The sequence below is a fragment of the Schistocerca americana genome, chromosome X (genome assembly GCF_021461395.2).
Source record: "Schistocerca americana isolate TAMUIC-IGC-003095 chromosome X, iqSchAmer2.1, whole genome shotgun sequence".
Lineage (NCBI taxonomy): Eukaryota > Metazoa > Arthropoda > Insecta > Orthoptera > Acrididae > Schistocerca > Schistocerca americana.
Genome location: NC_060130.1, coordinates 739,506,021 through 739,518,790, shown reverse-complemented (window position 1 = coordinate 739,518,790; position 12,770 = coordinate 739,506,021). Strand labels below are relative to the sequence as shown.

The 12,770-nt window shown below is 38.1% G+C and overlaps 1 protein-coding gene across 1 annotated transcript in view; it reads right to left on the bottom strand.

Annotated features, from left to right (window-relative positions):
• The window catches only part of LOC124556581 (palmitoleoyl-protein carboxylesterase NOTUM), a 325,447-nt gene that overhangs the window by 49,555 nt on the left and 263,122 nt on the right, over window positions 1-12,770 (bottom strand). Inside the window, exon 11 of the mRNA XM_047130546.1 lies at window positions 1,306-1,461. Within this exon, the coding sequence (XP_046986502.1) occupies window positions 1,306-1,461 (156 nt within the window). The remainder of the gene's footprint in view (window positions 1-1,305; window positions 1,462-12,770) is intronic.

Below are 12,770 nucleotides of genomic sequence, written 5' to 3'. Positions count from 1 at the left end.
ATATTGAAGACATCTTTCTCTGACTACAAAAGCTGAGAAAGGGGTGTTGTTCTGGAGGTTACTATGGTTTTCTTGCTGTTCCAACATTTGTTCTGCCACTGTATCAATTTTTATAAACCATCTGTGTGTGATGAGCTCAAGTGGAAAGCACACAAAGCATTACTAAATGGCATTTGTTGTGGGATAAACATAATTCCCAATGCAGTGTTTTAGTCGACAGCCATCATAGTTACTGTAAAGACCCAAAACCCTACTTTAGATTTACTGAACTAAAGGAGACTTGGTAGGTTTAGAATTTTTGTAATTCTACATTTTATAAAATTTTTAATGAGCATCACAAGATGGGCCCAAGTAGGGTAACTATCTTGTCTGTTCTGTCATTTCACCTAACCACAATCTGAAGACTTTTTTAGCACATGAATTTACGATATATGATGTTAAATGCAGCCATGAATGCAATGGAGTAGATGAGACATACTTATCCAGAAAAATTCTTCATCGCCTCCAAATTCTTGAGTGCTCTTTATTATACACAGCACAGTAGCCATCAGATAAAATACTGCAAGATATTGAAGACATCTTTCTCTGACTACAAAAGCTGAGAAAGGGGTGTTGTTCTGGAGGTTACTATGGTTCACAGGAAATCACAGAAATGAATTGGCAGATGTAACAAACAAGGAAGCATGCAGTGATAAACCAGTAATTCAGTGTGTTGTTGTTCTGCATGTTATCAAATCTTTGTTAAGGTAAAATGGCATGAGCCAGTGGTACGAAAATTGCGAGATTGACAAACAATGAAGTGTTTTTAATTCCATCAACTAATCGTAGTATACTTTGTTCCAGGCATTCATATAAACTAAGCCCCTTGTAGTTCATTTACAGATAGGATACAGCCTATTGTACACAACTTCCCGTTCCAACGAGAGGAAGTTAAAATGGGTGATGTATGCAGTACAGAAATTTCAGTACACCACATCGTAATAAATGATATTCTATACTGAAAAAAAGAGGACTGTTTTAGGAGTTCGAAGAGACACATGTGGTACAATTTTTAAGGTTTTTGGAGTTCTGTTCTGCTTCATGAGCTATCTTTTGCTTTCTTTGTTACTATAGCCAGGTTTGCAGCATGTTTTAAAAAATGAGTATGTTTACAGATTGAGTGACAGTGGGACTACACTAATGTATAGGAGTGAAAATGGAATATTAGGGAGAGCCATTGAAGTTGAGGTTGTATGTTACACTTCTAAAAGTTTTATATGCTTTAAATGTATTTGGTTCAAACACACAAAAATCTCAAATACTTACTTTTGATTTCCACACTGCTCCATCAGTTGTTTTTTGTATGATTTCATTTCCCAACATTTTAAAGCATGTGAAAGTGATATATCATTAATCTTTATTGACAGCCAGTCTCTCTTCAGGAGGACAGAATGTGAAATGCATGACGGTGCAAACACAGCACTGTAACAAAAGGTCAAAAGAAAAGTCATCAAATCACATACTCACACATCTTAAAAACCAACATAAATATCAAGTACAATAATGAAAATGCACTTTATTTCATAACAAAAGGTCTCTCAGCTTGCAGAGAAAAAGAGAAAGAGAGAGCCTGATACACACTTGGAAACAGAAGGCTTGATCTTCATGTACTGTAGGAGAAGTATTGCTTGAATTCTGCAGCATAAAGTGAATTCGTCTGTAGCTGTAGCATTAGGCGGGCATTTTTTTCCTTAGTTATATTTCCTTAACAGTTTGTCTACAGCCTCAAAAGAACAGTAATACAGACCACTCAGTCTTTTGATATGGGTAACAGCTCAGGCACACTGTTCACTGCTGACCAATGAGCTGCACCATGATGTCACTTTCATTTTGTATAGCCATGCATATTCAAATACAGAGATGTGTAAACAGGCAGAATAAGGTGCTGCAGTTGGCAATGCCTATATAAGACAAGTGCTACAATGATAGGTTATCAAGATTTAAGTCAGTCTGAATGTGGTGATATAGTCAGCATATGAGTGATGGGACACAGCATCTCCAAGGTAGCGATGAAGTGGGGATTCTCCTGCATGACCATTTCATGAGTATACCATGAATATCAGGAATCTGGTAAAACATAAAATCTCTGACATTGCTGCAGCCAGAAAAAGATCCTACAAGAATGGGACCAATGACAACTGAAGAGAATCGTTCAATGTGACAGAAGTGCAACCCTTCCACAAATTGCTGCAGATTTCAACACTGGGCCATCAATGGCTTAAATCCTACTTATCCAACAAAGAGCAAAGAGTTATCATTTCTTCAAATGGTGCATATGATTTTTCTGATTGGAAAAAAATATCTCAGGGAGTTCCACAAGGCTCCATATTAGGCCCAGTCCTATTTCTCTTTTATGTTAATGACATGCCATTAAATATCAGCTCCACAGCAGTTCTGTTCACAGATGATACTTCTGTCTTAGCTGAACATCAGGATTCCCAAAACTGTGATCAGTCCCCTCAGTACCTCTGAAACTTGGTTTCAGCTAAGTGGATTGAATCTAAACATATCTAAGACTCATGTGATGCAGTTCAAAGCCAAACAGTGAAAATTTGAGCAGATTAAGATTGTACACAACAATGAAGGTATAGAAGAAGTTGACTCAGTCTAATTCTTAGGTTTAAATGTAGATAAAAATTTGAGCTGACAGGCACACATTGAATATCTGACAAACAAACTCAGCAGCTTTGCATTTGCAATGCAAATATTATCAACTGCAACTGACATGGGCACAAAAAAAGTAGCATATACAAGCTACTTCGAATCCATTATTAGGTATGGTATTGTTTTTTGGGGCAACTCAACAAACATAGTACAGATACTAAAAGTACAGAAAAAACCATATGAAATACGTGCACTGTAAATCACAAAAAACCATGTCAACCATTACTTAGAAAACTTAAAATATTATCTCTGCCATCCTTATACATATATCAGATTATTATACTTTTGTACACCAGACATGAATTATATGAGGGAAACCATTTTGTCCATTCACATTACACTAGAAACAAAGACAATTTTATGCACCCCACCCACCACCTCAGACTGTATGCCCAGGGACCTCAATACATGGGAATGAAAATTTGTAATAAATTAAAAGGGAAGAAGTTGATGCAGATGAATTTATGTTACTTAAAAGAAAGCTATATGAGGTACTGACACCGAAGTGTAATTACTCAGTGGATGAATTCATACAGGACAAACTGGAAATTTGAACTGGATACAATGTGTTATACATTTCAAGAAATATCCTCATAGTTTTATTATTTATTAGAGTGCTATTATTTATTATTGTAAAAATCATCGTAACTGTTTTATAAATTTTTGACATGTCTCCTGTATGCAAACCAAATAGATTGCAAATGTACGTCATGAGACGAATAAAACACAATTCACAATTCAACAAGTGTCAGTGAGTGAACCATTCAACAAAACATCATTGATATGGGCTTTCAGAGCCAAAGGCCCACTCATGTACCCTTCGTGACTGCATGACACAAAGATTTACACCTCACCTGGGCCTTTCAACACTGACATTGGACTGTTGATGGCTGGAAACATGTTGTCTGGCTGGATGAGTCTCGTTTCAAATTGTATCAAGCAGATGGACGTGTATGAGTATGGAGAAAATCTCACGAATCCATGGACCTTTCATGTCAGCAGGGGATTGTTCAAGCTGGTGGAGGCTCTGTAATGGTGTGGGGCATGTGCAGTTGGAGTGATATGGGACCCCTGATATATCTAGATGCAACTCTGATAGGCAACACATATGTAAGCATCCAGTCTGATCAGCTGCATCCATTGATGTCCATTGTGCATTCCGACAGAGTTGGGCAATTCCAGCAGGACAATGTGACACCCCACACATCCAGAATTGGTACAGAATGGCTCCAGGAACACTCTTCTGATTTTAAACACTTCCACTGGCCACCAAACACCCCAGACATGAACATTATTGAGCATATCTGGGATGCCTTGGAATGTGCTGTTCAGAAGAGATCTTCTCCCCTTGTACTCTGACGGATCTTATGGGCAGCCCCTCATGATTCATGGTGTCAATTGCCTCCCGCATTACTTCAGACATTAGTCAAGTCCATACCATGTCATGTTGCGGCACTTCTGTGTACTCATAGGGGCCCTACATGATATTAGGTAGGTGTACCAGTTTCTTTGGCTCTTCAGTGTATAAAATGTGCCAAATTCAAAATTTACTTGAGACATTGTAAGTATACAAAGCCTTAATTTGTCTTTTATGCTGCCAAGAATATGTCTTGTTATTACAAAAGGAAACAAAATTCTACAATCAGGCCCTGAAGACCATGTGATAGTCGACTGACCACTGTATCAACATCAGTCCTTCACCAATGAATGGAATATGGAGAGGCATGGGGACAACACAACACACACATGGCTATTGTCAATGTTCTGACCTCAGAGCTGCTAGTTTTCAATCAGGTGGCTCCTCAGCTGTCATCACAATGTTGAGTGCACCTGTCCAGTGCTCCCACCAAGGAAAAATGCCTGGTGGTATTGTAAATCGAACCTGGAACCTCACATGAGGGTTTGTCACATTGAACACTTGGCTATGGAGGCAGACCTTATTATTGAAGACTTTGTATATTTCTTAGCCAGAGGCAAGACAATTCTTGTGAAGTGTGCATCACGTTAGGGGCACATTATTCTGTTCTCTTACTCCAGTAATGGAGCAGCTTCTTAGTTCTCTCACTGCTTACTTAATATCTATTCTTGTTTTCTATCCGAATGTGTTGATTAACCAGGATCTTGATTAATTCCATATTTTGTGATTGTTCCAAGAGTGTTTGTTGGCCACATCTTAACTACTACAATGTTTGACAAGTAGAGATCTCTTTTTTATCAGTTATTGTAGCTAACAGAGATTATCCGATTTGATTTCCTACTTTATAGTGTAGAATTAGCAAACTACTAATCCTAGAGGAGTATAAGCTGGAAGAGAATTCATAATAACAAAAATGATGAGGGCCATCTCTTGGAATTGTAACCTAAAAATGAAAAAGTCATCAGACTAGAAACAGAAGGGAAATTCAGGAATATAATGACAATAATGGAATACATGTCAACATATGAAGCAAAAGAGGAATAAAAGGACAGTTTTATGGGGACCCTGAAGGCTCCTATAGTAAACGGCAAAACTATTACCTGTTCCTTTTTAAGCGAGAATTCAGGGCAAAGACTGGGTAAAATAAACATGGAGGAATGTCAGGAAAATATGCATTAAACAAAGAAAGTACTAAGGATGAATCTGTGATACATCAGTCTTCTGTTAGAAATCATTTGTTCAGGAAGAGTACCTGCTTTTCAAACATAAGGATGCATCTTAAAACACCACAGTTGCTTGTTACTGGAGTAATTTACAAAATATATCATATGTTAGTAAAAGGGCAGCATTCATTACCAATTATAGATATATGGAGCTATAGGTGTTCCAAACTGTGATTCAGACCACTATGCTGTAACAGTGATAAAGAATACTAGAGTGAAAAAAAAAAATAAACTGCAGCACAGAAAAAGTAAATCACCCTGACACATGTATCCCATGGACAGAAAACAAAAATGATAGGAGACAAATATAAGTGGAAGAAGATCCAGAAATTAATGAAAGAGGCAACAGAAGAAAAAACCGGTATTAGAAGGAAAAAAAAAAGAAGAAGAAGAAGATGGTTTGATGATGAACTGATAAAGCTAAAGGAACCAAATGAAATGAGAAAATTATCATATGATAGGTCATATGAGGAAAAAAATTCAACCAACAAGTAGAAATAGAAGTGGTGGGATATCTAAACATAAAAAAAATATATGTTAAAGAGATGGATGGAATATTTTTAAGGTATACAGAATATCAACACAAATCAAATATCAAGAGACCTGCATGAACAGGAGGAGAATATGGAGGGAAGTGAATTCGACAGAAATGAAGCAAAACAACCAACAATGCAAGAGATGGTCTCAGTAATATATAAATTGGAAATACCTGTATGTTGGGTTAAGATGAGGTAGTGTCAGAACTTTTAAGCAATGGTGATCAACAACTAGTAGATGAAATCTGTGCATGAAATGCCTAAATCTATAACAGTGCTGTTGAGTGAAAAAGGGTGACAGTCTCTCTGGTATCCCATTTAACTTTGCTATGCTCAGTCAATAAATAAAGATAAAAGAAGTACAATAGAGATTAAATTCAGTCCTCCACATAAATACACAGGAGGTATTTTAACTGTCAGAAGAGACCTTAAAATGAAGTAATTATAGCAGGAGGAGGACAAATCTTACTGTAAATGAAAATAAGATAAAATACATGATAATATCCACCACATGACCTGAAAAACTCTAAGAATTTTAAAGGTGTCACCCACTTTAATTATCTATGTGGCCATTTAATCAGTCATCATAATATGAGACAATGCATCAGAGTAAAAGACACAAGCAGGAAAATTCCAGCAGGATAATGCGACACCCCACGCATCCAGAATTGCTACAGAGTTGCTCTTCTCAATTTAAGCACTTCTGCTGCCCACCAAACACCCCAGACATGAACATTGTTGAGCATATCTGGGATACCTTGAAATGTGCTGTTCAGAAGAGATCTCCACCCCCTCATGCTCTTATGGATTTATGGACGGGCCTGCAGGATTCATGGTGTCAATTTCATCCAGTGCCACTTCAGACATTAGTTGAGTCCATGCCATGTTGTGTTGTAGCACTTCTGCATGCTCGCAGGGCCCCTCATGAAATTAGGCTTGTGGTGTACCAGTTTCTTTGGCTCTTCAGTGTAATAATGTGGAACACTTGGATGAAATCCTGGTATTTTAGTAGTAATTTTTTCACGTGTATACAATTCATATATATGACTTGGATTTGAAGTAAAGTGTTTAAGTACATGTGATTTAATTGCCTGTTAGTCTTGTAACTTGTTGTTTTAACAATATACATGGCATCTTTATGGGATCTTGGACTCTTTCTGAACCAGATGGATTTCTTTCCCAGCAAATTTTCAAATTAAAAGACATGTTATAGCCAATGGAGGCATATATGTAAATTTTCTATTACACAGAAGCAGGAAGGTAGACATAAAAAAATTAATGTAAAGCTACAACCTAGTTCCCATAGCCAAATTTCTTACAGATTAGCCCCAAATCAAAGCACCCTAACTGACATAATTTTTATAAACTGGGACAAAAAAGATAGTATCAATATAAGTGAACTTCTGAGTCATCTTACAATGACATACATATTTTCATGTAGATCCGGAATCAAGTATCAGTTACAAGAACATGGTTCTTAGCAAGAACTAACAGTTCAGATTGAAAGCATTTTTATTGAGCACATAAGGAAGCATACACAGAACTGAACTGTCTGCCTCAGCAGAGAGTGCTCCTACTTATATACAAACAGGATGTTCTAACAAATTACAATATTCCACAAATATGTAAGTCTATGAAACATCCATAACACACAAATATTAAATGATAAATAACTGAAGAAGGTAGTAACTGAACCTGTGACCCATACATCACCAGCCAGTGACCACATCATTGCATACAGTGCACAACAAGTGGCATTGATCCCATCCTTGCAAAACAGTGACTCACCATTTCAGACAGCTTACAGATTCTTGGATCTGAACATAGTCATTAGTTCTTTTTATTGTGGCAATCGTGAATCCTCACATCCTTATGGCAATTGTATGTCCAAGTGGAGTTACTTCCATCTTGGTACTGCAGTCATTGAGCAGGTCTTTATGTTTCTATACTGGAAGACTCTATCATATATTTGTGCCTCGGAAATATGGCAGGGCTTCATGCAAAGGACTTGGATGAAGTCTCTGCACTGTTGTCCCCTCAGTGAGGTATAATCTTCCTTGACATAAGATGTGATGCCTGATCATCAACATAGCTTTCAGTATGGAACAAAGCAGTGCTCAACTTTTTTCTCATAACTCAACTTTCACAGTTGAAAAAATATATACTTGGTTGCCTGGATTGTAGCTCACTGGCAAGTGTTTGGTTTTATAACATTCACGGTCCTAGTTTTGGGTGTCCATGGCTCATATACATGCCAGCTGCCTTTCCTTCTTCAGTTCTTGTAGTGAGCAGTTTGACTCAATCAAACTGAGCATTGTCAGGCTGAAATGGGAACTAAGTAGCCATTGTTATTACATCCTCTTGAGTGTGAATGAGGAAAAATGTGAGACCTGTTATGTATTTCATTTTCTATGCTGTATGCAATGTCATGACAGGCAGTATCATTTCCTAGTCTCTGTGTAATCTCTATATTCCCTGAAGGCATATCTCCTGCCTTATTAATAATAATTTCCATGAGGCCATTCACCAGCAGGTGACAGACAGATGTCATTCTCTACACAATGTTGCATTTTGAAATCACTTCTAACACCAACCTGTGAATCTGACACTTTTACACAATGAAAGATCATTCGTTCCACAAGAACTCCATCTTTAAAATTATGTCTTCTGCAAGAGGTCAAATGCAGCCTGGTGAAATGGAGCAACTGCAAAAGCAAGAGGTACCAGATGCCCTCGTGTAATTGAGGCATATGCTTCCATTATTGGCTATCCCTTTGGTTACTTATATACAGCATGACAGATGAAGACCTGGCCAATGATACATGCTTCTGATTCCAGACAACTGGATGCTGGAGTGTTGTGAAAGTACTTCCATGTGGCTGGCCATTATTTGTGATGTAGCAAGTTGGAACTATTCCATCTGTTATGAATTCAGTTCCTGTTAATAACTGATTTCATACTCTTTTTCCCTTTGCCAATTTCTCAAATTTTGTAAATTCTCTAGGTAGTATATACTTGAGAGGTGTTTGAATACTCCAAAATGTCAACTAAACTTTTTCCCAATTAGATTAATTATTCAAGGTAATATTTTTGATGTGCTGATTCTAATGATGTACTTAGTTTCACTGGGAAGTCAGTTAAGTTATAACAAATTGAAAATCCCACCCCATTATGTAATGAGAAGAAGCTTGTGAGCTTTGCATTTCTGGGCATGGTGACATCACTAATTATAAAGATTGGCAGTTCAACTATCAAATAAAGTATTTCAAACTCTGTGAAACTAATTAATTCACAAAATAATTAATATTGAGTTTCATAAGCAGCTACATTGTCCATGTCGATTTGAGCTCTACACTTGTTAAATTCCAACTTTTGCCATTATATTTTCGTAATACTGAATTTTATGCACAAGATGACATACTACACTAACTGATTTCTTAAGATTTTTGCATAATCTACCATAATTTTCAATATAGAATTTGTGCTCATAAGTCAAGTGTTCCTAATATGGATGTATAAAATATTTCCAAAAACTTTTCTAAATTCCTAAACCACCACATTTTTCACAAAAAAATTTATCAGTACTTAAAGTCCATCCTAAATAGCAAAATCTAATGCAACCATTTTTACAATTATTGTGTAGTTTCCAGAATAATAATTTATTCATGCAACGGTCTTTAAATAGTCAGCCACCACTCAAAATTTGTAGTCTGCACCCAGTCCTGCTCGAGCTAATGAACAGGTAGCACCTGTGTTAAGTTTTCTCCCAGTGTTTGCTCATGCAATAGCTATGGACAGTTCCTTTGCGTAAATAAGTATCAGCATCTGAAAAAACTCAGTACTGTCAATGCCTAGAAACTTTCAAGTAATTTCTATGAGTAAAGTTAATGAATATTGAATGAATTGTGTTATGCTTGGTAGTAGGCTTGGACCAAGACTGTCCTTGCTGAGAAAGGTGACTTTCATTAATGACTGAACTAAGTGAACTAATCCAGTGTACTTCTATCTGTTGAATTATTGCAAGACAGTATTGTATGTGAACTGTGGTGTTATGAGTAAATACGATTTGCATTCTGTGCCACACTTAATTACTTTGTTCAGTGGCCTTGTTTGAGCTACCATTGATTCTTGCACAATGTTTTATTAACTTGTGTTTCAATGGTTTTACAATTTATTCAATGCACTCTGCCAGTGGCCTCTTGGATTTTCATGAGTAGTGACCTGATTTATATGCTGTTAATCTTATGAAGTTGAAAAACTGATCATTGCCCCAACAGTAGAACTTTGTGGATAATACATATAAGAGAAAGTGAAATAAGAATTGTGGTGTTGCGTTCATTATTGAGAAAGCACCAACTAGAACGCTATAAGAATTTGAGCTTACGACTAACATGCTACAAAAGAGCCAGCCACTGTGGCCGAGCGGTTCTATGCGCCTCAGTCTTGAACTGCGCTGCTGCTATGGTTGCAGGTTCGATTCCTGCCTTGGGCATGGATGTGTGTGGTGTCCTTAGGTTAGTTAGGTTTAAGTAGTTCTAAGTCTAGGGGACTGATGACCTCAGATGTTAAGTCCCATAGCGCTTAGAGCCATCTGAACCATTTGAACTTATAAAATGAGCTGGCTACGAATGTGGATGACCATTTTAATCCCACTGGATCATAATTCCTTTTATAATATGCTGCATTACTCAGACTTCATCTTTGTGAGCTTCTGTAAGTTGTGCAGCTAGGATTATCAAATTTATCCATTAAGGCTACTCAGTAGCAGACAGAGGGGGGAACCTGAAGCACTCTCAGGAGACGGGGTCAAATGTCAATGCATTTTTGTACACATATCAACCATCTGCACGTGTATAAATGATTAGATTTGCAATTTTCTGTGTCACATAGAATGGCAGCCGGAGTACAATTCATGTATAATGTTGTTACCAGGCCTTGTGGGGTATCTAAGGTGTGTATACGGTATCAGATGTTGAGTGATCACTGTGTAGGACATGGAGATCCTGCATACTCATATGACACAGTGTTATTAGCAGCCGGCTGAGGTGGCCGAGCGGTTCTCGGCGCAACAGTCTGGAACTGCGCGACCGCTATGGTTGCAGGTTCGAATCCTGCCTCGGGCATGGATGTGTGTGATGTCCTTAGGTTAGTTAGGTTTAAATAGTTCTTGGTTCTAGGGGACTGCTGACCTCAGAAGTTAAGTCTGATAGTGCTCAGAGCCATTTGTTATTACCACCTAACAGAATTTGAAAGTGGGCTCATTGTGCATCTCCACTCGGCTGGCTGGTCAAATCATACAATATCCAGATTTGTGGGGCACTCAGCTGTAAAAGTGGTATGGTGTTGTACTGCATAGGAATGTAAGAGCAGGCATACTCATCATCAGCACTCTGGTTGACCATGTCTGACATCACAAGGTAGGATCACCTTATTGTGTACCAAGAACATCGAAACACCTTTGCATCTGTACTGCCAACCAAGAACAAGTAATGGACTTCCTGAAACATCCTATGTCATCCTACACCAACAGTCAGAGACTAGTAGTAGCTGAACTAGGGAATTATTGTACCACGCATAGGCTGCTATTAACACAACACATACTGCTGTGTTTGGGTTGGTGACATGACTGTAAAGTATGGACTACTGACAAATGGCATTGCATTGTGTGCAATGATGAATCATGGTTCTGAACTATCTTGGATGACCATCAATGGCAAATATGGCAGCAACCTGTGGAGAGGTCACATTCTTCCCATGTTTTGGAGAAACACAGTGTGTTAATCCTGGCATCATGGTGTGGAGAGCCATTGGATATGACCTCAAGTCATGGCTGGTAGTGACTGAGCAAACTGTCCGCCCCCGGTAGCTGAGTGGTCAAAGTGACAGAATGTCAATCCTAAGAGCCCGAGTTTGATTCCTGGCTGGGCCAGAAATTTTCTCTGCTCAGGGACTGGGTGTTGTATTGTCCTACTCATCATCATTTCATACCCATCAATGTGCAAGTTGCTGAAGTGGCATCAAATCGAAAGACTTGCACCCGGCGAATGGTCTACATGGCGGGACGCCCTAGTCACATGACATTTACATTTTTTTTACTGAGCAAACTCTGATGGCACAATAGTACATCATGGGCATACAGTGTCCTCACATGGTACCCCTCATGTGATGGTATCTTGGTATTATTTTTCAACAGGACAAATCTTGTTCAAACATGAAACTTGTCTCTATGAACTTACTGTGTGATGTTGAGGTACTCTTGTGGCCAGCAATATCCCCAGATGTATCCCCAATAGAACTTGTTTGCACACAGCTTGGACATCAACACCATCCTGCCTGTATCCACAATATCAAAGACCAGTTACAATAGTTATGGGCCAGATTGCCTCAGGAGAGGTTGTGATGGCTTTATGACATCCTGTCCAATCAAATCAATGTATGCACCCAGGTCAGAAGGAGTGCAACATCATACCCATAAGTAAGCTCATACTGCAAGGTTCTTTGTAACTTTGACTCAATTTTGTAATCACTGAAGTAACATCACATACCCTCTCAACTATTGAAGTTTCATTTTGTTTCCTCCTCTCTTTCTGTATGCTTGGTCTTTTGTCAGGCAGTGTAAGTCATATAAAGTAAACATGTTTTCTGTGTCATACTGACAGATCTGATGCTGCCCTGCTAGTATATTCTTGGTGAAATCCACAATGTATCTTAGAATCAGAATAATATGTTCACAAACAATAAGTGTTTGAATAACATGCAAGGATGTCCTGGTATGAATTGATGAACAAGAAAGCTGCACATCTTGGAAATTATTATATTTATTGTAGTAGGGTCTGCACAACAGACAAGAAGATCTCAAAGAGTTTTACAAGACCTCAGTGTGAGTGCCAT